The sequence below is a fragment of the Hypomesus nipponensis genome, chromosome 22, assembly GCF_054491055.1.
Source record: "Hypomesus nipponensis isolate SF chromosome 22, ASM5449105v1, whole genome shotgun sequence".
NCBI lineage: Eukaryota > Metazoa > Chordata > Actinopteri > Osmeriformes > Osmeridae > Hypomesus > Hypomesus nipponensis.
In genome coordinates this window covers 10,338,928-10,360,141 of record NC_140382.1, presented here as the reverse complement: position 1 = coordinate 10,360,141, position 21,214 = coordinate 10,338,928, and the positions used below count along the sequence as shown (strand labels likewise).

Sequence of the window (21,214 nt, the reverse complement as noted above, 5' to 3'; positions counted from 1 at the left end):
AGTCGAAAGCTAGGTCAAGGTCACTGTGTGTGTGAGGCATGTGACTGAACAGTGAATGTGTGTCTGCATGTGTTCATACCGACAGGGAGGGGGAGAAGGCGGGGGCCAGACCAGGCAGGTAGAATGCGTTTCCCGAGGAGGGAGGTGGTGCCAGGGAGGCGAAGGGCAGGAAGAGGCTGGGGGAGCTGGAGGGGGGAGGAGGACAGTCCTGGGAGGAGGTCTGGGTAGAGGCCTGGGGGGAGGCCTGGGCCTGTTGACCTGACGACACAGGCTGCTGCTGCTGCTGCTGGATGAGCTCACTCAGGACCTGCTTCAGCCTGGCAGAGGAGGGGCACACAGGACACACCTTACACAATCACACTACAGAGTCACAATGACAACGATTCTAATCAAATGTGACATTCCAGTTATTTACACAAGTGTGTATATTACACACACTTAAACATGTTTACAAATACTGACTGCCTTCTAAATGAGTGTTGAGACCTTGTGCTTGCACTGTGTGCTTGCAGTGTGTGTGTGTTTACCTCTGGACGTTGCTCTGCTGCCAGGCCAGCTGACTGTAGCAGTGGTTGAGCTGGTGCATGACCAGGTGGACCTGGGGAGAGGCCAGGTTGTTGGGCAGCACGCTGTACTGGCCCGTCAGCAGGGTCTGCAGCATGTAGGACAGCGTCTGCAGGAATGGAGATGGAGGGCAGACAGGAGGGAGACAGGAGGGAGACAGAATGAATGGAATTCATTCACCTGTCCAATGTTTGAACTAGATCTGACAAGCTGAGCTCAAAGGGATGACAGCGCTGGCATTTTCACTTGAGAACGACCATGAAATCCACAACTGCCCCCACACATCAATATACATCACTAGTGACATCGCAAAGTACGCCTGACAAAGAGAAAAATACACGTGCGGGACCTGCATGGGTGTGTGTGTGTGTGTGTGTGTGTGCACCCACCTGCTGGTCTTGCAGCAGTGTCTGACACATGCTGGTGCTAAAGTCCAGCTGTCTTTGCAGCTGGGTGACCTGCTCCTGCCAGTGGCGCGAGCCCTCAGAGAAGGAGAGCTCTGAGGCCCAGCGCAGGTTCTCCTGGCGCCTAGAGCTCCCTGGCCCTCCTCCTCCTGCTCCTCCTGCTGCTGCTGCTGGCCCGGGCTGCTGGAGGCCCTGGGCCTGGAGCTGCTGCTTGGCCCTGGCTCTGGCCCTCGGAGACGGACGGCCCGTGCTGTCGGAGAACGGCTGAGGAGGCTTCAGGTTGCTGGAGAGACGAGAGAGGAGGACGGAGATGGAGAGGTGGACAGAGGGGGGAGAGAGTAAAAGACAGAGAGAGTTAGTGTCTGATTTGCTGCTTTGGCATCGTCAACCATGTGAGAAACCCCAGAGGCGAGCGCTGGTGGTGACTCCAGGTCCACCCAGTCAGGTGGGCTGGGAGCTCTAACCTGGTCATGTTCTTCCTGGTGCTGTGGCTGCGTTGGTTCCAGCTGTTAGAGTAGATATGGACGTCATCGCTGGAGCTACTCTCAGCCCCTGCCCCCTCCACCTCTTCCTCATCCTCCTCCTCTTCTTCTTCTTCTTCAGCTCCAATCTCAGACGGGTAGCCGTCTTCATCCTCGTCCAGCTGGCAGGGGGTGGAGCCACCCCAGGTTGCCATGGTTCTGTAAAAATCAAACATGACACGCCCAATCAATCAGTTGGATGTATTGATCCATGAGGGGGTGGGGAGGGGTTAATACAACTCCAGCAATGTCTACAAAATGATTTGTGTTACTTTCGCAAAGTTGTCCATTTACAGCCATATGGCAGTCTTACAGAAGTAGATAACTATAAATATGGCTTTTGGATAGAAATGGACCTATTCCAAATCCATAATGGGCTGAATGTTCCTCGGGGACAGTGGATTGAGTGGTGAAGCCAGCGCCCTCCTCCGTCCTACCTCTCGTCCCTGCTGAGGGCCTGGGAGGCGGCGTGGAGCTCGGGCTCCTCGGAGGCGTGGTCGGGGCCGCTGCTGCGGCGCTGGTGCTCGGCCATCAGAGCCTCCAGGTGCTTCCTGCGCTGACGCAGCTCCTCACGCAGGATCTGGTGGCGACGCATCTCCGACCACAGCTGCTAGAGGGAGAAGGAGGAGAGGGGGGAGGAGAGAGGGGGAGGAGGGAAGAGGACAAGGAGGAGGAGGGGGGGGGAAAGGGGGAGGAGGATGGTTCAGATAAGCAGGAGATGGTGTGTAGTTAAATGTTGGTGTTAAAGAAAAAAAGGTCCCTACTTCCCACCCAGGGCAGGGAATGTCCCGTTAATGGTGTTGGTAATGAAGTGCAGGTTCTTCATGTGTGCTAACTGGGACGGGGCTCACCTCGTTGTCTGTGACTGAGGCGCTGGCAGCCTCGCCGGTGGGCTTGAGCGTGGCAGCGTTGGCTTTGGGGGCGGTGCCACTGGGCTGCAGTGTGGGGGTGGAGGCCGCTCCAGGGAGGTTCCTCATCACAGGGCCCTGCTGACTCATCGTGCTGGACATGGATGACTGGAGAGAGAGAGAGTTCATTGTGTGAAATAAGTATTTTTTTTACAGTGTGCTGCAGTAACACTGTGGTGTGCGTGTGTGTGTGTGTGTGTTACCTGGAGGTCGGGGCAAGCCCACTGCAGGTCCTGGATCTTGCCCTGGATCTCCAGCAGTCTCTGGCGCTCCTCGTGAAGCTGCTTGAGCTCCTGCTGCTGCTGACGCAGCTTCTCCTCGTACAGCTTCTCCCTGACCAATCACAACCGCTCGTCATTGGCACAGTCACAGATGATCCACGGGTTTGAGAGAAAGAGACTGTGAGTGTGTGTGTGTGGTGCCCATACCTAGCCTTGTCAGACAGGCTGACCTCTCGGGGCGTCTTGGGTCCCCCGCCCCCCCCTCCCCCAGGTGCTGTGTGTCTGGTGTTGTTGGGTTGCTGGTGCAGCGCCTCGTCCTCATTGGCTGTGGTGGCGTCCGTGTCATCACTCTGAGACCAGCAGAGAGAGAGAGGGGCGTCACACATTCTCTATTAGCCATCACACAATGACACTTATCCATGTGTCTATCCATCAGTCTCTGTGTCTCCCTCCATCACCTGCACCATGGCCACCAGCTCCTGCAGCTGTCGTAGCTTCTGCTTGGCCGTCTGCAGGCGGTGGACCTTCTGGGCAAAGTCGGCGTCGTCCCCAGCCAGGCTGCTCCTGCGGCTAGAGCCAGACCCGTCACTGGGCCGCCCCCTCCGCCTGCCTCCACGTGCCCCCTCCTCCACACCCTCCTCGTCATCCTCCTCTTCCTCCTCGTTGTCGTCCTTGGGATGGTCGTAGGGCCGGTCTTGGTTGTACTGGCACTCTGAGGGTGGCAGAGGTAGGGGAGAGGAGTGTTCAGCCAAACGTGCATGTGCGTGCGTGTGCATGTGTAAGAAAGACGGTTGGTCCCACAATGTGCCCAGGTGTGTGTGTGTGAGTCAGAGTGGGGAAGAGAGAGAGAGATTGACAGAGACAGAGACAGAAAGAGAGAGTCTGTCACCCAGCGTGTGTATCAGTGCGTCTGTCCTACCTATGACAGAGGGGATGTTGAGGCTTCGGAGGTTAGCAGCAGAGCGGTTATTGATCTCGCACTCCGTGTTCAGTCTGCCGTCGCGGTTGTTGGTCCCTCCTCTAACTCTCCCTCCTCCTCCTCCTCGTCCGTCGGTCAGGCTGTTCATGTCGGTCCAGTTCCCGCTGTGCTGAGGGTTTCTGATGTTGGTGACGGGCGGCCGGTTCTCCTGCTCAGAGTCGAACATGGCCTCCAACATGGAGCCGTCTTCAGTCTCGTCCTCCTCGTCCTCCTCGTCCTCCTCCTTCACGTTCTCGTTGACAGTGTCCACCATCATGTCGGACGTCTGCTCGTAGTACTGCACCAGCTCCCGCAGCTCGTTCAGACGCTTGTGAACCTCCTTCAGCTTTCTGTGGAAGAACGAGGAGGGGAGAGAGGGGGAAGGAGAGGATGTTGTTACTAATCAGTCTGATGTGGCTGGCTCTGGTCCCCTTTAGGATTGGGTTATGGTGGTGCCTTATAAAAGCCTAAATTAAATGACATTAAAGAAGGTAAATATCAACTTGAACTATTACTAAATACTTTGTTGAACATGCCAATGTTGGAATCCTTTTGAGCAAAATACAGCCCCACTTTCAAACTATTAGTTGTTCCACCATGTTTACTGTAGCTACCAACCGACGGGAGGCTACCTGCTGCCAACAGAGCAAGTGTAATGCATCCAGCGATGGTACGTGTGGCGCGCGTACCTGAGTTTGTCTGCAGAGTTGGAGGTGTCCTGTTGTGTGCTGTGGAAGGAGGCGGAGCTCCCGTTGGAGCAGAGAGCAGAGGGGCGGTCTGACGAGCCCGCAGCCACACTCAGGCTGCGCTGGCTGGGCACGGGCAGGCCTCGACCTGGGGATACAAGACACAGCAAGCGTCTTACCACTGCTTAATGCTCCCCTCAGCTGCACTAATAGACCGGCCCCACCATGCGCCTGGGCCTCGCCTGGGGTCTTACAGGAGTTGTTGTTGAGCGTCTGGTCCCGGAGAGAGTGCAGCTCCTGCAGGATCTTGTCCATGGTCTGCTTCTTGTCCTGCAGCTCCTGCAACTTGGTGAGCTTGGCGCTGGCCGCGGAGCTGTGGGGCAGGGAGGAGGTGGTGAGGGGGGAGGAGGAGAGGAGGGAGGCGCGGGACGAGGGAGGAGGGGGAGGCTGGGAGGCCCGCGACCGAGACACTTCCCTGGACAGGGAGAGGCTTTCGGCCTGGCGACGGTTGTCTGGGACCGCCTTGGTCTGGGGGAAGAGACACACAAACACATGGTATCAGTAAGACAAATCTGAACTATTTGAGGACAATAAAACATTGTGTGGATACACAATGTCTTTCACTAAATACAGTTTCACAGAGACGCAAAGATGTCCGAGTTTCGCTTGTTGCCGTGATCTCTTGTTGCCGTCAACAAGCTTAAGGTGGCCAGCAGTTCTAGCAGGGTTCATGTCCTGTACCTGGGTGTCGTGGAGCTGGTTGTGGAACCTCTGGATGAGGTCGTTGAGCTCGTCGTTGAGCTCCGAGGTGATGCTCAGGCCCGACACGCTGCCCGTGGTCTCCGTTACCACTGCTGAGATGGGGCGGAGAACCACACAGGAATACAAGCTCATATGTCTGTTCATGTGTGTGTGAGAGTGTGTAAGGGAGACAAAAGAGACACTGAGTGACTGTGTGTGCGTGTATGAGTATGTGAGGCCGTGTCAGACCTGTAAACGAGTGAGTATGAGAGTGAGCGAAGGAACACGTGAGTGTGAGTGAGACCTGTGTCGTCCATGGCGGCGATGGCGTGCTCTGCGCTGTGCTGCATGGTGAGCAGAGCGGCCTGGCGGCCCTGCAGGGCCCTCAGCTGCTCCTGCTGTTCCAGCATCTTCTTCAGCAGCTCGTGCTGCTTGCGCAGGTTCTCCAGCTCCTCCTTCTGCTCGCCCCGGCTGGACGCACCGCCGCCCTGGACCACACACACAACAAAATAACAATCTAAAAGATGATCGGATAAACAGACCAGTGTGTCTGTATGCATGGGTGTGAGTATGCATGCAAGAATAGGAAAGCATTTGGTTAGTGTGTGTGTGTGTGTGTGTGTGTTGCTTACAGTGGCGTTGGACACGTCGGAGGAGCGCACCTCAATGTTGAGGGAGGTGCTCTCTGCCACGGAGCCTGAGCCCACGGCTGAGTCCAGCGTCCCCTCCTCGTCCTCCTGGTTCTCCCTGGCCTGCAGGGAGCAGCAAAGCACCACAGCACATTTAAACCCAGGTCTACGTGTCCTCACAGACAGGGTCTGAACACCACGCCTGAACCCTCACGACACACACTGAGCACACATGCCCTGCAGCACTGAGGTCAAAGCAAGAGTCTCATTTCCCAGTTTTTCCACCCAAGGGAACAGGAGACCAGGCTGGCATGTCTGTCTATCGGATGCAGTGTGTGTTTCAGTAACACACAGGAACGCAGGCATTAAAAATACATCCCAGCCACGACCTGTGTAATGGAGCTCTTCCACAACAACACCCTGGCAAGTAGTCTAGAACCAAGAGGCATGTGTTAAGGCACAAAGCTGAGTCATAGCTGAGGAAGGCTCGACAATGTAAACAACACTAGTCTGCAAACGTCGAACTCGCAACAACAAAAAACCCTGAATACAGACAGCCAATCGAATTAACCAACAGTCAGGGCTATTGACCAACAGCAGGAGAAGTGTGTATGTAAATAATATACATTTATACACATACGTATATATAAAATAGACAACTGACCAGCATCTTCTGCAGGAAGCGCAGGTAGGACTTCTCCTGCTCCTTGAGGTGGCAGATGAGGTGAGACAGGCGCTCCACGTTGGCCGGCACGTCTTCCTTCTCCACCAGGTCGTCCCTCATGGAGCTGGCCTTGCTGATGTATTCCCGGATCTGCACCAGCTTGCTCACCACCTGGGGATCACCGCCGGGGTGGGAGTGCGGGTCAGGTTTGTGAGTCGTAAAACGAACGAGATTAAGAGTGTTGTCGTCAGAGTCCCATATCATGAGTGCGGTGTGGTGTGACCGTTCTAGAGTACAAGGGTGTGTGAGTGAGCGAGCGAGCGAAAAGAGCAAGTGGTGAGAAAGAGAGGGAGGGAGAGGTCTTGTGAGAGGAGTAAAGATCCTCAGCCAGTGTACAGACTTTAAGGGTTTAAAGGAGGGCAGAGCGAGGGAGAGGACGATGCCAAACTCACTCCGCACCAGGGGTGGCATATTTATAAATTGCCCTAAATACGAACTGCCTGCATCATCTCTTGCGCTCTCCTTTTCTATTTCTTTCTCTGTATCTTTTTCCAATCCCCGCTCTAGTTTCCACAGAGGGAGTGCACACTGGGGAATGGTTGTGAGACATGTATGAAATGTTACTGTCCACGCAGGAAAAAGGCTGACCTTTTTACATGACTGGACTGATGTCATGTGTCTATTCCAGGCGTCGATACTGCTAGAACTTACATGGCTTTTGGAGGGCTACAAAACAAGCAAAGTGCCCAAAAGTTCAGCATGTGCGATCTGCGTTACCTGGCTGCTGTCAATACCAGGCCCTTCACGCCCATCCTCCCTGGGGGGCCCTCTCTCCGGCCCGCGGTCCCGACCAGGTGTCTCTTTAGCCAGGGTGAGGGTTCCCCTGAAGCTGAGGCTCTGCTTCTTAGCCACCGCGGGGGTGGCAGGGGCCGAGGAAGAGGGCAGGAGAAGCTTGTCCTTGCTCTTGTTGGTGTTGACGTGCAACGGCAGGAAGTTGAAAGGCTTCTTGTTCTCGGCCAGCTGCCTCTGGTTGTTGGCGGCTGTAACACGGCCCTGGGAGTCACTACCGATGCTCCTCTGGATATAGGGAAAAAGTGTATAGAGAGGGACACAGAAGTCATTCTACCTTACTGTCAATGCATAGTGACTTAAAAGCTTGAAATCAACCAAATCAAAGACGAAATACTATTGTGCAGGTGAAGGCTCCAGCGCATCCTTCCTGTGGCTCTCACCTCGTCCAGGTCGGTGAAGTTGATCCTCTGCCGTAGCCGGTCCAGCTCAGCCTGGTCCGGTACAGACATCTGGGTGGTGTACTTGATGTGGGGGAAGGAGTGAGGGGTTCGCGCCCTTCGCCGCCCGGCCCCAGGGGTGGACTCCGGCGAGATGTCGTTAGTCAGCCGCGCCGTCTCGGCCATGCCAGAGAACTTCTTCCTGTTTTTCTCTGAGGAACGGTTGGCCCTCTTTTGCTGGACGCCCCAGTCCTGATCAGCAAACGGGGTTGAAGGGTCACCCATGGAGGGATGGGAGGTGAAGGATTGATGTGAGTGTGTTCATGAGACTGTAACAGACTCCGCCCACACATATACAGTAATCATCTCTTTTTGTTGTTGTTTGTTTGTTTATTTTTTAAGCCATTCAAAATCCTGTGAAGGATCTTACTTTAGGCATTTCAATGTTAATAAGCTCCACGTACCATGTTGTTGAGCCTGTCCTCCAGGCTGCTGTTTGTTACCGTCCAGTTGTGGAGCTCTTGCTCTGAGCAGTCATCAAATGGAGTTCCCCCTGTTGCCATGCCCACCACCTGTTCAGTTCACAATGACATTAGTCAACACAAAGAGAAGAGCTGGAGAACACATACTACTTAAGTACCTTCACACAAAGAAATATGAAAAAATGAATGAACTTACAAAAACAGGCTCACAAACCAAACACATATTTTGCTGAAGATATGACACCATAAAAATCTAACATTCAAGTCTGAAGAAGGCAGAACAAATCTACTGTAACCTTTTCAATGCTAATGTGGATTCTCGTAAACCACAGCATGTGAGGTTTTTTTCAAAAAAGCAGTACAATGATTGTAGTTGATTAATCAAACAATTAAAGGTCACATGTGAGACAATGTCTGATAACGTTATCTTACCTAGTGTGGATAGTTAACCGTCCTAAAAGACACAATTAGGTCTAATATTTCCTTGAAGACTGGGCTGATAACGAGTGGCCAATGGTTCTTACTAACTAACCTTGTGAGTAGTGTACCGTTCAAAATGAGTTTCTGTTTAAATGAACCCTGGGAGGCGATAGGATGATTCCCGGGATGTAATCACAAATTCCCTCCACAACGACACAGTCAAGCGCGACCTTTCTGCCACAGCACAGTCTGATGTTATTCGCTACAAACTAACTTCAGAGTTACCAGTGGATGTCATGACAACACCTTACCCCCCCGCTAAGAAACTTTGCAACAAACGGTTCGTCGCACGAGCAAATATTTTATTAAAACTACAGCACACTACAGAATAACTTTTGCCTGAATAATTAGTTACTCAATTTACAAACAATTTAGCTAACAACTGTAGCTAATACATGTAGATAAATCTTGGCTAGCTAGATATATATCTAGATTATCCGAAAACCCAATGTCACCATAGCAACTCCTGACCCCCATCCCCGCGAAAAACAGGGGTGACGTCCCATCACCAGCTAGTTAGCGAGAAGCTAACTAGCCATCCAGCTAAGAAGGTTTAACAATGTCGCTTGCTACTTTGTTAGCTGTATGCTAAAGAGTTTACGTTGCACAGCTAGTTGCTAAGCTAGCGAACTAGTTTTTAAGTAAGCTGAACTACCACTGAGTCAGCTTGTCGGCTAACGTTCGGCTTGCAGTACTTACTGCTGGGTAGGTAACTACTGTACAGAAGAATAGCTACACCAACGCATTTAGGCCGACTTATCATTGCGTATTGCTAGCAGGCTGACAAGAAGTAAACACTGTTCTGGTTGGTAATAAAATGCTAGCTTGTTTCGACACTGCTGCAGGCTAGCAGAGTCGTGAAGTGCTAAACTAGTCTAGCTAGTTAGGCACGGTCCTGGAGAAAATCACGACAAACGGAACGCTGAGCTAGCTATGCTAGTGTTATCTTAAAACATTATAGAGAAGCTAGCTAGCTAGTTTGAGTAGGCAGCTAAATAAATAATTACCTCAGTGCGTGCTTCAGAAAATGTGGAAGCCGTTTGTTGTTATTGGCTCATTCTCTAAACCAGGATTATAACTCAAATGAAATAAATCCAAATATTGTGGAGACGAGAAGTGTGAATGCTTTGATATTCTATAGGAATTCACTTCACTCACTCAATCCTGCAAGTCGACCGAATGTCAGCCACCTTCTCTCGTCGTAAGCGGAGTGATCATCAGTGGCCTTGTACACAAACGAATGATTTCACACTTTAGCACATCCCTGCAACAAACACTGCTTAGTGCCAGCTATTTACACATATTTAACTGTCTAGTTAAGTGGAAAATAATGTTTATGTTGGAAAATATACACAAGCCTACGGCACTATTTTTTCTTACGGACTTATTTTTATTATAAAGTGCAGTGACGTTAAGAAAGTTGAGGTAGTGTAAATCTGATGAGAAAACAAATTTCAAGTTTATTTTTAAGTATATTTGAATTTAAAGTCCGACACTATTGTGTGACTTGTATATCTGCCTCGTATATGGCACATCTGTAGTGTACATGTAGCTTAATTGGCATGTTTTACGTTGTCCATTAGGGTACTTCAAATGTATAAATTACTCAGATGTTTGCATATATTTTATGGCATCGCAAACTCAGCAACAAGGAGCATCAATAAATAGCAAGAGCATTTGGTTACAAAAATTAAACGTATTGCATAACTTAATGGTTAATAGAAATGTGTTTAGTTGGACAAAAACAAGCCGCAATCAACAGCAATAAGAGCCTTGATGCGCATGATGCGCAACTGAAGTATTGCACATTATTACCAATGAAAGTGCCTATGACTAAATAATGCGTCTTTTCGTTAGATTCGGATAATGGCAAAAAATTGCAAAGCCATTCTCTTTTATAGCATCACTGTGCCTGTATGAGTGTATTGTTATAAGACTCTTATTTTGGTAATTACTACAACGGATGCACTGATCAGTGTAGCCTATTTGTGAATGTCTCTGACTGCACACCGGTACTTTAAAGGTATGTAATGAGGGATGCAGGATATGTTTCGAAACCTGTAATTAAACAAATGTATGTTACAGTAGCTATGTTGTCAGTCAATTAGATGGTGATACACTCCAGAAACCTACAGACATGAAATCGCAGGTTGTCAGCTAGCACACTAGCTATAGCCTCTATAGCTGGAAACACATCAAAGATTTGAGGCTTTTCACAAATGACTGAGTGACCGATACTGACAGGAGCGAGCTGTCAAACTAGCAAGGGCTGATTCTATTCTAATGATATACCGTCAGTTTATTTGTTATTGGTTACGTATATAGCCAGCGAAAGTGTTCAAGGTTTGTATCATTTGTATTAACTATTATCAAATATTGTAATTTATTTATTGATATTGTAAGATGTATTTTTTTTGCTGCTAGCTTGATAGCAAACATGGACCCACCGCCGCCTGTAATTGTCGTAAGTCCGAAGTCAATGAACTACATCAGGATGTGCTTAGTGTTAGCCTACTAGCTAGAGCTAGCTAGTTGTTAGGCCTCTAACAAGCTACCGTTTGCTTGTGTTAGTAGTTTGCACTGTGAAGCATAGAGATGTAGTGACTTAACGACGTATTGTGTGTTTTAGTGCAATGAATGTAGATGTCTGTCATTATAGTTTATGTTAAAGACATGGGGTTATTTACTCTTAGCTATCTTGCTAACTCACGAGTCTGCAGGTTCTCATCCAGCTCAGAGATTAGCAGATAACCTGATCTCAACTCCATGTCTGTCTTGTTAGATAGCACAGCAAATTTTAGTCGCATTGAGCTTTCCTAGCTTGACAACTGTGTGTGGAAGTTGCATTTATCAACCTAATAGTATCCCGCATAGACATACATGATGATAAATACATTGACAATGTCATACTGTCAATATACACAAAAAAAAGATTTATTTTGCCTGAATTTTCAGTAGTCAACTACATACATCCATTGTATTCTTGCTCACCGGTCAGTAGGCAATAGCCTCCCAATGAATGTATTGTTTACAGTAGCCTTCGGGTGGGTTTTGAACCAACAACCTCTTGGTTGCTTGTCTAATTACATTTGGGCTACAACATACTGTATTTCTCTGTTTTCACCACATAAGAGTAATTGACCTGCTGTTAACACATGATGTAGCATGTAGCGCTGTCTAATCAACCTTGGGGGCTATCTTGCATAAACCGCTCTGCAGGCTTTGAAAGTTGTTGCTGAATTGTCAGTGTGATCTTCGGCTGCCTGTTTCCTCAGGTCCAACCTGACACCGCCAAGCTTGGGCCTTTGGTAATGTCGGAGCCCAAGGCACCCACTCCGACCCCCGGAGACACGTACAAAGGCTGGCTTTTCAAATGGACCAATTACATCAAGGGTTACCAGCGGAGATGGTTTGTCTTGAGCAACGGTCTCCTCTCGTACTACAGGTAAGGATGATGCAAGCAACACTCTCGTCTCCCATTCACAGGAACAACCCTGCGTTTGGTCAGGAGGACAATGGCAAGTCAAGACAGTCAAAATAAATATATAATGGGACACAGTCAAATGTTTGGTTATACTTATACTTATAATGGTGCCATTGTAATTAGCTGTGTATGTCTACTGCTGTAGGATTACAACATCACACAGTCTTCAGTATTCCCCAGAAGGGTGTGAGTCTGTGTGTTTGCCAACCTGTGAGAAATGAAATCCTGGCTCCTGGCCTGTTTGCTTAATCAGGTTTGGAGCCATACCCTTCACCCCTCTGTGCTCCGTCAATAATTAATTTATCCCAACACGGTGTGTGTGTGCATTTCTGTAAATAGCACTGTTGGTCCATCTGCTTTAAGATCAAGTGATAAGCCTACATGGTACTCATTAATTCTGCCTCTGCCATATTCCTATTCCTAGATCTTCTGTCTTTTTTTCTGGATGGAATTTTGGCTCTCAAGTGCTGGCTTATAAGTGCTTGGAAGGAGTCATGGCAATTTTTTTGTTTTGGTCATTGCAAGTGACATTAATACATCTTCGTAAACTTGAATATTAGAAGTTTGAACAATAGATTTTGGATTGCGGGTTTTGATTCCATAGGAGGGAGAAATGGCTATGACTTATACCTTTTTAGGTTACTGCCACAATACCTGAAACGATTAGTTATTGTATTAACATTCTGTTTATATCAGGTTAAAATTGCTACAGTTGGGGCAGCGCCAGATTTAATGTAATCAGAAAAATAGGCATTGGGTAAGAGATTTTAAACTGGCCTTGCAAGCTGCTTTCTCAGCTGATGCAATTAAATAGTCTTGGATCAGAGTCCAAATCTCACTGTGGGATTGCAAATGGAAGGTGAGGAATGGTTATCCAACAAAGTGCATTACATTTTATATGTTTCATTTAACAATCTTGTGAAACTGAACTGTTCTTGAATGTAGCCTAGAAGTCGAATAGGTTGCTATAGGCGACTGGGATTAATGTAGCCCACGCAATGGGCCTGACATCAGATAACACTCTCCTTCCCCTTCGTCCAGAACCCAGGCAGAGATGGGCCACACATGCCGGGGCACCATTAACCTGGCCACAGCCAACATCGCAGTGGAAGACTCCTGCAACTTTGTCATCTCAAACGGCGGGGCACAGACCTACCACCTGAAAGCCAGCACAGAGGTGGAGCGCCAGCGCTGGATCACCGCCCTGGAGCTGGCCAAAGCCAAGGCAGTCTGCATGCAGGCCGAGTCTGGTGAGGGCGGGGGGAGAAAGAAGTGGGAGGGTGGGGGTGAGAGGGGAAGCAGGGAAGGAGCAGGGGATGGATGGCAAGGGAAAGATCAGGTGGAGGGAGGAAGTAAGGAGGTATAAATAACAGTTTTGCCTTTATCTGGATGCTCTCATCTCTTCCACCCCCAGATGACTCCGGAGACGAGTGTCCCATGTCGCCCCCCACTGCAGGACAAGGCGGTGGCTCCCGCAACTCGGCGGTCCAGTCCACGCTACGTACCCTGGGCAGCAAGGTGGAGGACCTCAGCACCTGCAACGACCTCATCGCCAAGCACGGTTCAGCACTGCAGAGGTCAGGGGTCATTCACGGACCAGAAATACCTACAGCACTGTAGCATGTGGAACTGTATGATCTGGTCCCTTCTCAGAGCATGGCAGAGATGTGTTCTCTACCCGGTGTAACAGCAGCACACATACCACAAATGTGCTCGTTCAGTAGGGTCTGTTCTCTACTGTCCTAGATCCCTTTCAGAGCTGGAGGGCGTGCGCGTTGGAGGAGAGGCGGGAGATAAAATCCGCCAGGTGACAGAGAGGGCCACGCTGTTCCGCATCACCTCCAACGCCATGATCAACGTGAGTCACCTGGACGGACGCAAACTGCAAAGTTGTCCAAATGTCGTCTTGAGATTTCCTCCAATGTTTTACGTGCCATGCCCTGTTCAGACTTATGAACAACCGACATATCCCTCTCCTCACCAGGCTTGTCGAGACTTCCTGGCCCTGGCCCAGAGCCACAGTAAGCACTGGCAGAAGGCTCTGCAGGCAGAGAGGGACCAGAGGATGAGGCTGGAGCAGACCCTGGAGCAGCTGGCCAAGCAGCACAACCACCTGGAGAGAGCCTTCAGGGGGGCCACAGTGCTGCCCCCTTCCCTCAGTAACCCTGACATAGACAGCAAGGGTAATGTCCTGCCTGACCTTTTTGAGCTTGATATCACCAGACCGCTCGGCTTGAGGAATATATGCTAGCGGAGACTTCCACAGTTCGCTGCTGTTTAATGACGGCTCTCACTCTCTCAGGGTCGGGCTCGGGGAAGGGGGACGCCAGCGACGAGGACGACGAGAATGAGTTCTTCGACGCCATGGAGGACCCGGCAGAGTACATCACCGTCCCGGCCGACCCCAAGTACCACAGGTCTGCTCCTTTCCACGTCTCTCCCTCTCTCTCCCTGTCTCCTACAGAACTAACATCCCACTCTCCTCTCAGAAGGTCCGGCAGTAACGCCAGTGGTTTCAGCAGTGAGATGGGGATGGATGATCAGTCAGTAAGTCAAGCTCAAATCTTCCCTCGGGGTTCACCTCCACTTGGATGTCAAGAAGCCAATTGTTTTCTTTTTGTAGATTGCCTTGTTAATTGATGACTAAAACTGATGGAACAGTATTGTGTATTTTTGTTATTGTAGACATTACTCACCAATAATGTTTGTCCTTCCCTCATAGCTTGACGAGCAGTCCCTGGCATCCAACCCTGAGTCTCCACATTCTCAGGAGGTGGAGCCAGTGAGAAAGAGGCGGAGCCATATCCCAGACAAGCCAAACTACTCCCTCAACCTGTGGAGCATCATGAAGAACTGCATTGGCAAGGAGCTGTCCAAGATCCCCATGCCTGTAAGAAGCATCACTGGGTGGGAGGGAACAACAGCAAAATCAAACGCAGAGACAAATCTGACAAATGTTCTCTGTTCATTTTCAAATTCATCTCCATCTTTCTACACCCACTCTCATACCTTACACCACCTATTTTTCCCCAATTCCTATCTCTCTCTCTCTCCTGTGCCTTCCACCCCTCCTCCTCCTCCTCCTCCTCCCCAGGTCAACTTCAACGAGCCCCTCTCCATGCTCCAGCGCCTGTCTGAGGACCTGGAGTACTACGAGCTGCTGGACAAGGGCGCCAAGTGCCAGAGCTCTCAGGAGCAGATGTGCTACGTGGCGGCCTTCACTGTGTCCTCCTACTCCACCACAGTGTACCGCACGGGCAAGCCGTTCAACCCCCTGCTGGGAGAGACCTTTGAGTTGGACCGCCTGAAGGAGAGTGGCTACCGCTCGCTCTGCGAACAGGTGAGGCAGGTGGGGAGGGAAGAGGAGGAAGGAGGCTGGAAGAGAAAGGGAGGGAGAAGAAAGGGTTAAGGGAGGAGGATAGAGAAGTTGTATTTAGAAAGGATGAAGGAGAGACAAAAAAGAAAGTAGGGTAGGAAATGTCAAAAGGAGAGAAAGACAAGACTAGGAACATTATGATGCCTGAGGGCAGGCTGCAGAGTGACAGCAGTCAGATGGAGCTGTTCTTTGTCTGTGGTGCTGAAACAAAGACTCAAACACGGCTCCTTCTGAATTCTATAGGCTTCCAATATGCCCTCTAGTGGCTGACCCACATTACATCGTACACATGCATTACTTCTTTGAGCTGAAGCTTTAAAAAAAGGATGTACAAACAGTGCATACAAATTACAGCAGAATGTCAAGTTTGAATTCTGTTCATAGTTTTACAGTATTCTAGTGGTACAGTTAAGTTAAATGTTGAACAAAACAGAATATTACGGTACAACAGTTACTTAAAAACAGTTCAACAATAACTATCTCAATAACTGTAGCTAGCTAATTACTGTAATATATATATATATATATATATATATATATATATATATATATATATATATATATATATATATATATATATATATATATATATAAATAAATTAGTAGACAAAGAATAGTGCAAGATAGTGTCAGTTCAACTACAGTCTGTCAATAACGTTTCAAGTACATTACTGCAATGTACATGCAATATCACTCTATGGAATCAAGTTGTCATTAGTTTTTGACGTATAAAGTGTAAACGCTTTGACTCGTCGCTGTATTTTTCCTGCCCCTGTTGCTAGGTGAGCCACCATCCACCTGCAGCAGCCCATCATGCCGTCTCTGAAAAAGGCTGGACCCTTAGACAAGAGATCTCCCTTGCCAGCAAGTTCAGGGGCAAATACCTCTCCATCATGCCCCTCGGTAGGACTTCAGAGTGCCTGCCAACTGCATGCCTGTGTTTAGAATAATTCCCTCTATTTTTCAAGACTGTCTCCACGTCATGTCGTTGCTTTGACCACCCTCCTTTGTCCCTCCTCAGGTTCCATCCAGTGCATTTTTGAGAAGAGCAACAATCACTACTCGTGGAAGAAAGTCACCACCACAGTTCACAACATTATCGTAGGCAAGCTGTGGATCGACCAGGTACTGCCACTCCCCAAAACTCAGCCAATTACTGCAATTACATGAGAATAGTCTTTCTCCCTTCCTACCCCTTTTCTGTAATCTCTCCTTTTTCTCCTTCTTGCTGCCTGTGTCAGTCAGGAGAGATAGATGTGGTGAACCACACCACTGGAGACCGCTGTCACCTCAAGTTTGCCCCCTACAGCTACTTCTCCAGAGACGTGGCCCGGAAGGTGAGGCTCTGATCTCACTCAGAACCGACACTCCTACTCTTTAACACACACACACACACACACACACACACACACACACACACACACACACACACACAGGGCTACAAGTTTCTCACATACACACAGAGAACTACAAGTCTCTCTCTCACACACACACACACACACACACACACACACACCATTAACCCTTCCTCTCTGTCTTCCCCAGGTAACAGGGGTGGTTACCGACAAGGAGGGCAAGGCCCACTTTGTGCTGTCAGGGACCTGGGATGAGAGGATGGAGTTCTCCAGGGTGATGCAGAGCAGCAAGGGGGGGGAGAATGGCGCTGAGGGCAAACAGAAGACGGTCTACCAGACCCTGAAGGCCCGTGAGCTATGGAAGAAGAACGAGCTACCGTGAGTACAGGCCGAGGTCCCCCCGCTGGAGAGCAATGAATCCTTTTGACCATGAAAAGGCCACGAGATTACAGTGCATTGATGACACTTGACATTTCTCTTTTTTCTTCCCCCCCCCCCCCCCTGTCTCTCACTACTCAACCCTCACTTTCTCCCTCCCCCCTTTCCTTCCCCTCACCCAAATCTCTTCCTTCCTCTTCTTTCTCCTTTTTCTTCTTTTCTTTTTCTCTCTCCTTTCCCCCCGTCTCTCTCAACCCCAGTGAGGGAGCGGAGACCATGTACTACTTCTCCACCCTAGCGTTGAGCCTTAACGAGGCTGAGGAGGGCATAGCCCCCACCGACAGCCGCCACCGGCCCGACCAGAGGCTGATGGAGGATGGGAGGTGGGACGAGGCCAACATGGAGAAGCAGAGGCTGGAGGAGAAGCAGCGCATCGTGCGGAGGGAGAGGGAGAGGGAGGCGGCCAAGACGGCCATCCCACCGGAGGAGGGTAAGAGACATAGAGAGAGAACAGAGAGAGAGGATCAGGGGGGAAGAGGGAGGAGGGTGTCTGTCTGTCAGTCTGTGGTTCACCTGTTTGTCTGTCTTTCCCCCCCTCCCCAAGCTGTCAATGAGGATTCCTTTACTGACTCACCTCACAAAAGCAAGTACTCCTCTCTTCCTCCTCTTCCATTCTCTCTTTCTCTACCTTTCCTTAACCACGCACACACACACGCACACACACGTATGTACCACAAGGTAAGTATATAGACTTAGTCATTCATGCCCATCCTTCAAGGCCCATCTCATCGTTATCATTTTTTCCCCTCATGTTTTCCCCATCCCTCTATCCACGTTTCCATTCCATTTAGCCGACACAGTGGAGGTTGGCACGGAGGCAAGCGAGGCTTCAGATGAAAGCAAGTACCTCTGCATCTGCTTCCCTCACACTTAGACACACACGCAACACACACTTGCTCTTTCTTTCTCTCTCTAAACTATGCCATTATTCCATACAATTCCATCAAATTCTCTCTCTTCTACTGTTGAGCATGCAGTAGTTAGTAACCAGCTACAATGTATCCCATATCAGTACTACTAGTAATATAGTGACACGTTTTGCATCACATTTGCATGTGTTTTGGGGGTTCCGAAACATACAGTTAGACATCTCTTTTCCCCCCTTTTCTTGTTCAGCTGACACAGAAGACTCTCCCCCTCACACACCTGTTGCATGCAAGTAGCTCTATCTATCAATCTACATGGCTGTCTGTCTGCGTGTCTATATGTCTATCGATCTCCTTTCTTTATTTTTCATCATAATAATTAAATAAAAACCTTTTTACACATTACATTTTTTCCCACTTTATCACTGCAGCTTCCCAAGGGGCACCCAGCTCTCCTTATCAAAGCAAGTATTATTTAGGGCCCCTACATACATACAGACACACTCATGCACAGTCCAACACCTGGGGCCTCATTTATGAATGTTGGCTACTAAAGAAGGCGTAGACTACTTTCTAAGCAAAGTTTGGGATTTACAAAAAGAATGACTTGACAGTGGACTGTGTGGTCGTCCTTACGGACCTACAGCAGTAGGATGAAACTTAACAAACGCTTTGAAATTGGTAGCCTAAGCCTACCATTGTGTAGAATAAATAGAAATATTATGGTCTGGATATCTCTCATATTATATGTATGTATGAAGAGTAACCTGAGTGAACACATTTAGGATAAAAAATACAAAGATATTAGGAATTGCAAAAGAACCTCTCATATGTTTTGAGAATAAAATTACATTTTAAGTATTAAACAATATGCCTTCTGGCACATTCAGAAATGATGCGGAGAACGGTATGATAAACTACATTTCCAGCTTGTAAGGAGTGTGTGCACGCTTTTAAATCAGAATGTCTTTGTCCATAAGCACTTTGTGTTTTGTTTATATGCCACTTTTCGATGTTAATCTTTTATAAATGAGGCTCCAGGCAATCATCATGCCATTTTAGTTCCTCTTCACCAATATTCTCCCCCTCATCTATCCATCTTGTCCTTCAGTGGAAGGCTCTGAAGCCCCTAATGGATCTACGGTCAAAAGCAAGTAACACCAGTCCAGTTCTCTGTTCTCTCTTGCTTTCTCCCACTCGCAGCCCTACTACCGCTTCCCCATAGTCATTTTCTCTGTTTTGTGTTGTTCCTGTGTTGGTCTCTACCTTCTTTGCAGCTCCTCAAACAGCAATGATTGCTGTGTACTAGGATTTAGAACCAGTACTACTGTTTAGAACCAGTATGAGTAGTACTAGTATGACTACCTGGATCTCGCACCAGGAATACCCCCATCTTATCACAATGTGGCATCACAGTCGATGCGTCGCCACCTCTACAGCTTCTGGTATGTTCTCTTCAGGTTCCCACCAGGACAACTACCAGGCACTGTGGTTCGAGAGGTTTGAGGACCCTGTCTCGGGAGAGACCATGCACGTCTACAAGGGGGGTTACTGGGAGGCTAAGGAGCAGGGCAACTGGGACATGTGCCCTGATATCTTCTGATTCAAACCAATCCTCCCCTCCCCCAGCTAAATGGACTTATCCAGACATATGGCAAGGCATCCTTTATTTCACTAAAGGGGGGTGAGGGCATATTGGGGCATCCTGTGTTATCCACCCCCCTACCTTCCAGCTGAGATAATGGATTGCCCCAGCATCTCTGTGTATATTGCGTGTGTTTGGGCTGCTACAGACAAACGGTAGGACAGAACTGGACAGGGTAACCTGCTTCATGCCTTGATTATTACAACGACAGACACCAAATAGATGCCCCTAGATCAACTCTGCCCTCTCTCTCTCCACCCACTCCATCTCTTCCTCAGACTCACTCCCATTTCTCTATTTTCACTCTTCCTCACTCCAAAGTCCACATTCTTGACCTCTTCCTAAGTAGTCTCACTGTGAAGACGGATGCAGCTCATCCTTTCACCTGTCAAACAGAAGAACTTTAGAGAGTATCTTCCTTCTTTTCTGTTTGGGTGTGAACAGCCATGTGGTGACTGATGTTTGGTCAGGGTAGCACTAGAAATTTGGTACACAGTGCTTCACAGATGCTGTTTTGTGTGTGTGTGTGTGTGTGTGTGTGGGGGGGGGGGGTATTTAAAACATTGTAATGTGGGACTTAACTTTCTTTTCTAAAACTCCATGAGTTGAAGTGTGTGTGAGGTCTGTTTGTGTGTTTTCCTAAAGAAGATAAATCCACATTTTATTTTCAAGTGTACTTAAATACAATTTAAAAATCAAGAGTCAGAAAAGCAAGAATACATAGGAAAACTATAACACTGCAAATATTCCTGTATATGTACATATCAATTAAAGTTACTAATATTATTGCTATTAACATTATTAACCACTACCTGAGTGATTGTGGTCGTTGGATGTCAAACACAGCAGAGATTACAAGTTTAGAGAGCCGTGATATTTTCCTTTTTTCCCGTTTTCTTTTCTGGACAGGATGTCCAATATTGCTTATTGATTCACTGTTCTTTGACAATGAGTCAACTGTAGGCTTACATTTGTTTAATAATCTGAGGAGGGTGTGTTCATCCCTACCTCTCAGCCTTGACCCACAATTAGTTACTAGCTGGTCCAACTTTTTGCTTTATACTTATATAGTTTCACAATTGTATGAAGCACAAATGTAATTGCATTGAAATTGGGTAGCTATGTAATATAAAAGGACTCTATTCTATGATATTAATATGCATTATTTTGTGTAGAAGGTTGGTAGATCACTTAAGTATATATCAGCGTCAGCAAATAAGGCCACCATCTTTTTGTTGTTGTTTGTTTCCCACCATCTCTTTCTCAGTGGTTAAAGTTGAATGTTATCTGGTTAACTGTAAAAAAAATATTTAAAAAAAAAGCGTTATTGATAATTGTAAAATTGTGGGCTACAGTTTTATTTCTCACCCGTCTGTTTCTATGCATTGTTTGTTTTGCCTTTTGTTATTTTTATCCGTTTGGGATTTTTAGCTTTTTCTCACTCCAATCATTCCATCTGTCTTCATTACATTATATTATGTTTTACTTTCTCTGTTATGATATTTTTCAGTGCTCTGAGACAGAGCGTAGCAGGATGATGTAATAAATCTGGCCACAAACAAA

At 48.2% G+C, this 21,214-nt stretch overlaps 2 protein-coding genes across 13 annotated transcripts in view; one reads left to right on the top strand and one right to left on the bottom strand.

Moving 5' to 3' along the window:
• The window catches only part of pcm1 (pericentriolar material 1), a 19,156-nt gene extending 9,452 nt beyond the window's left edge, over positions 1 to 9,704 (bottom strand). The window contains exons 1-20 of the mRNA XM_084686361.1: positions 9,495 to 9,704; positions 7,990 to 8,097; positions 7,529 to 7,777; positions 7,074 to 7,373; positions 6,297 to 6,467; positions 5,636 to 5,755; positions 5,308 to 5,491; positions 5,004 to 5,113; positions 4,517 to 4,790; positions 4,266 to 4,410; positions 3,538 to 3,926; positions 3,077 to 3,330; positions 2,826 to 2,968; positions 2,601 to 2,730; positions 2,341 to 2,505; positions 1,927 to 2,099; positions 1,433 to 1,648; positions 954 to 1,251; positions 528 to 673; positions 76 to 317 (exon numbers count right to left, since the gene is read on the bottom strand). Coding sequence (XP_084542487.1) covers positions 76 to 317; positions 528 to 673; positions 954 to 1,251; positions 1,433 to 1,648; positions 1,927 to 2,099; positions 2,341 to 2,505; positions 2,601 to 2,730; positions 2,826 to 2,968; positions 3,077 to 3,330; positions 3,538 to 3,926; positions 4,266 to 4,410; positions 4,517 to 4,790; positions 5,004 to 5,113; positions 5,308 to 5,491; positions 5,636 to 5,755; positions 6,297 to 6,467; positions 7,074 to 7,373; positions 7,529 to 7,777; positions 7,990 to 8,088 — 3,808 coding nt within the window. The 5' untranslated portion in view covers positions 8,089 to 8,097; positions 9,495 to 9,704. The remainder of the gene's footprint in view (positions 1 to 75; positions 318 to 527; positions 674 to 953; positions 1,252 to 1,432; positions 1,649 to 1,926; positions 2,100 to 2,340; positions 2,506 to 2,600; positions 2,731 to 2,825; positions 2,969 to 3,076; positions 3,331 to 3,537; positions 3,927 to 4,265; positions 4,411 to 4,516; positions 4,791 to 5,003; positions 5,114 to 5,307; positions 5,492 to 5,635; positions 5,756 to 6,296; positions 6,468 to 7,073; positions 7,374 to 7,528; positions 7,778 to 7,989; positions 8,098 to 9,494) is intronic.
• Positions 8,783 to 21,214, top strand: osbp (oxysterol binding protein). 12 transcript variants are annotated; one of them, XM_084686360.1, is made up of 22 exons: positions 10,521 to 10,830; positions 10,912 to 10,951; positions 11,763 to 11,932; positions 13,013 to 13,221; positions 13,386 to 13,548; positions 13,718 to 13,829; positions 13,956 to 14,154; positions 14,274 to 14,388; positions 14,461 to 14,518; positions 14,694 to 14,861; positions 15,066 to 15,311; positions 16,130 to 16,250; positions 16,369 to 16,472; positions 16,589 to 16,684; positions 16,893 to 17,080; positions 17,341 to 17,570; positions 17,685 to 17,723; positions 17,932 to 17,979; positions 18,257 to 18,295; positions 18,438 to 18,470; positions 19,118 to 19,156; positions 19,467 to 21,214. In XM_084686360.1, exons 2-22 carry the CDS (start codon positions 10,925 to 10,927, stop codon positions 19,607 to 19,609), a joined length of 2,547 nt encoding a protein of 848 aa, XP_084542486.1. In that variant the 5' UTR covers positions 10,521 to 10,830; positions 10,912 to 10,924; the 3' UTR covers positions 19,610 to 21,214. The 12 variants fall into 12 exon arrangements, with proteins under 12 accessions (XP_084542480.1, XP_084542478.1, XP_084542486.1 ...); XM_084686350.1 differs by lacking the exon at positions 18,257 to 18,295 and having other exon boundaries at positions 14,464 to 14,518; XM_084686349.1 differs by lacking the exon at positions 18,257 to 18,295.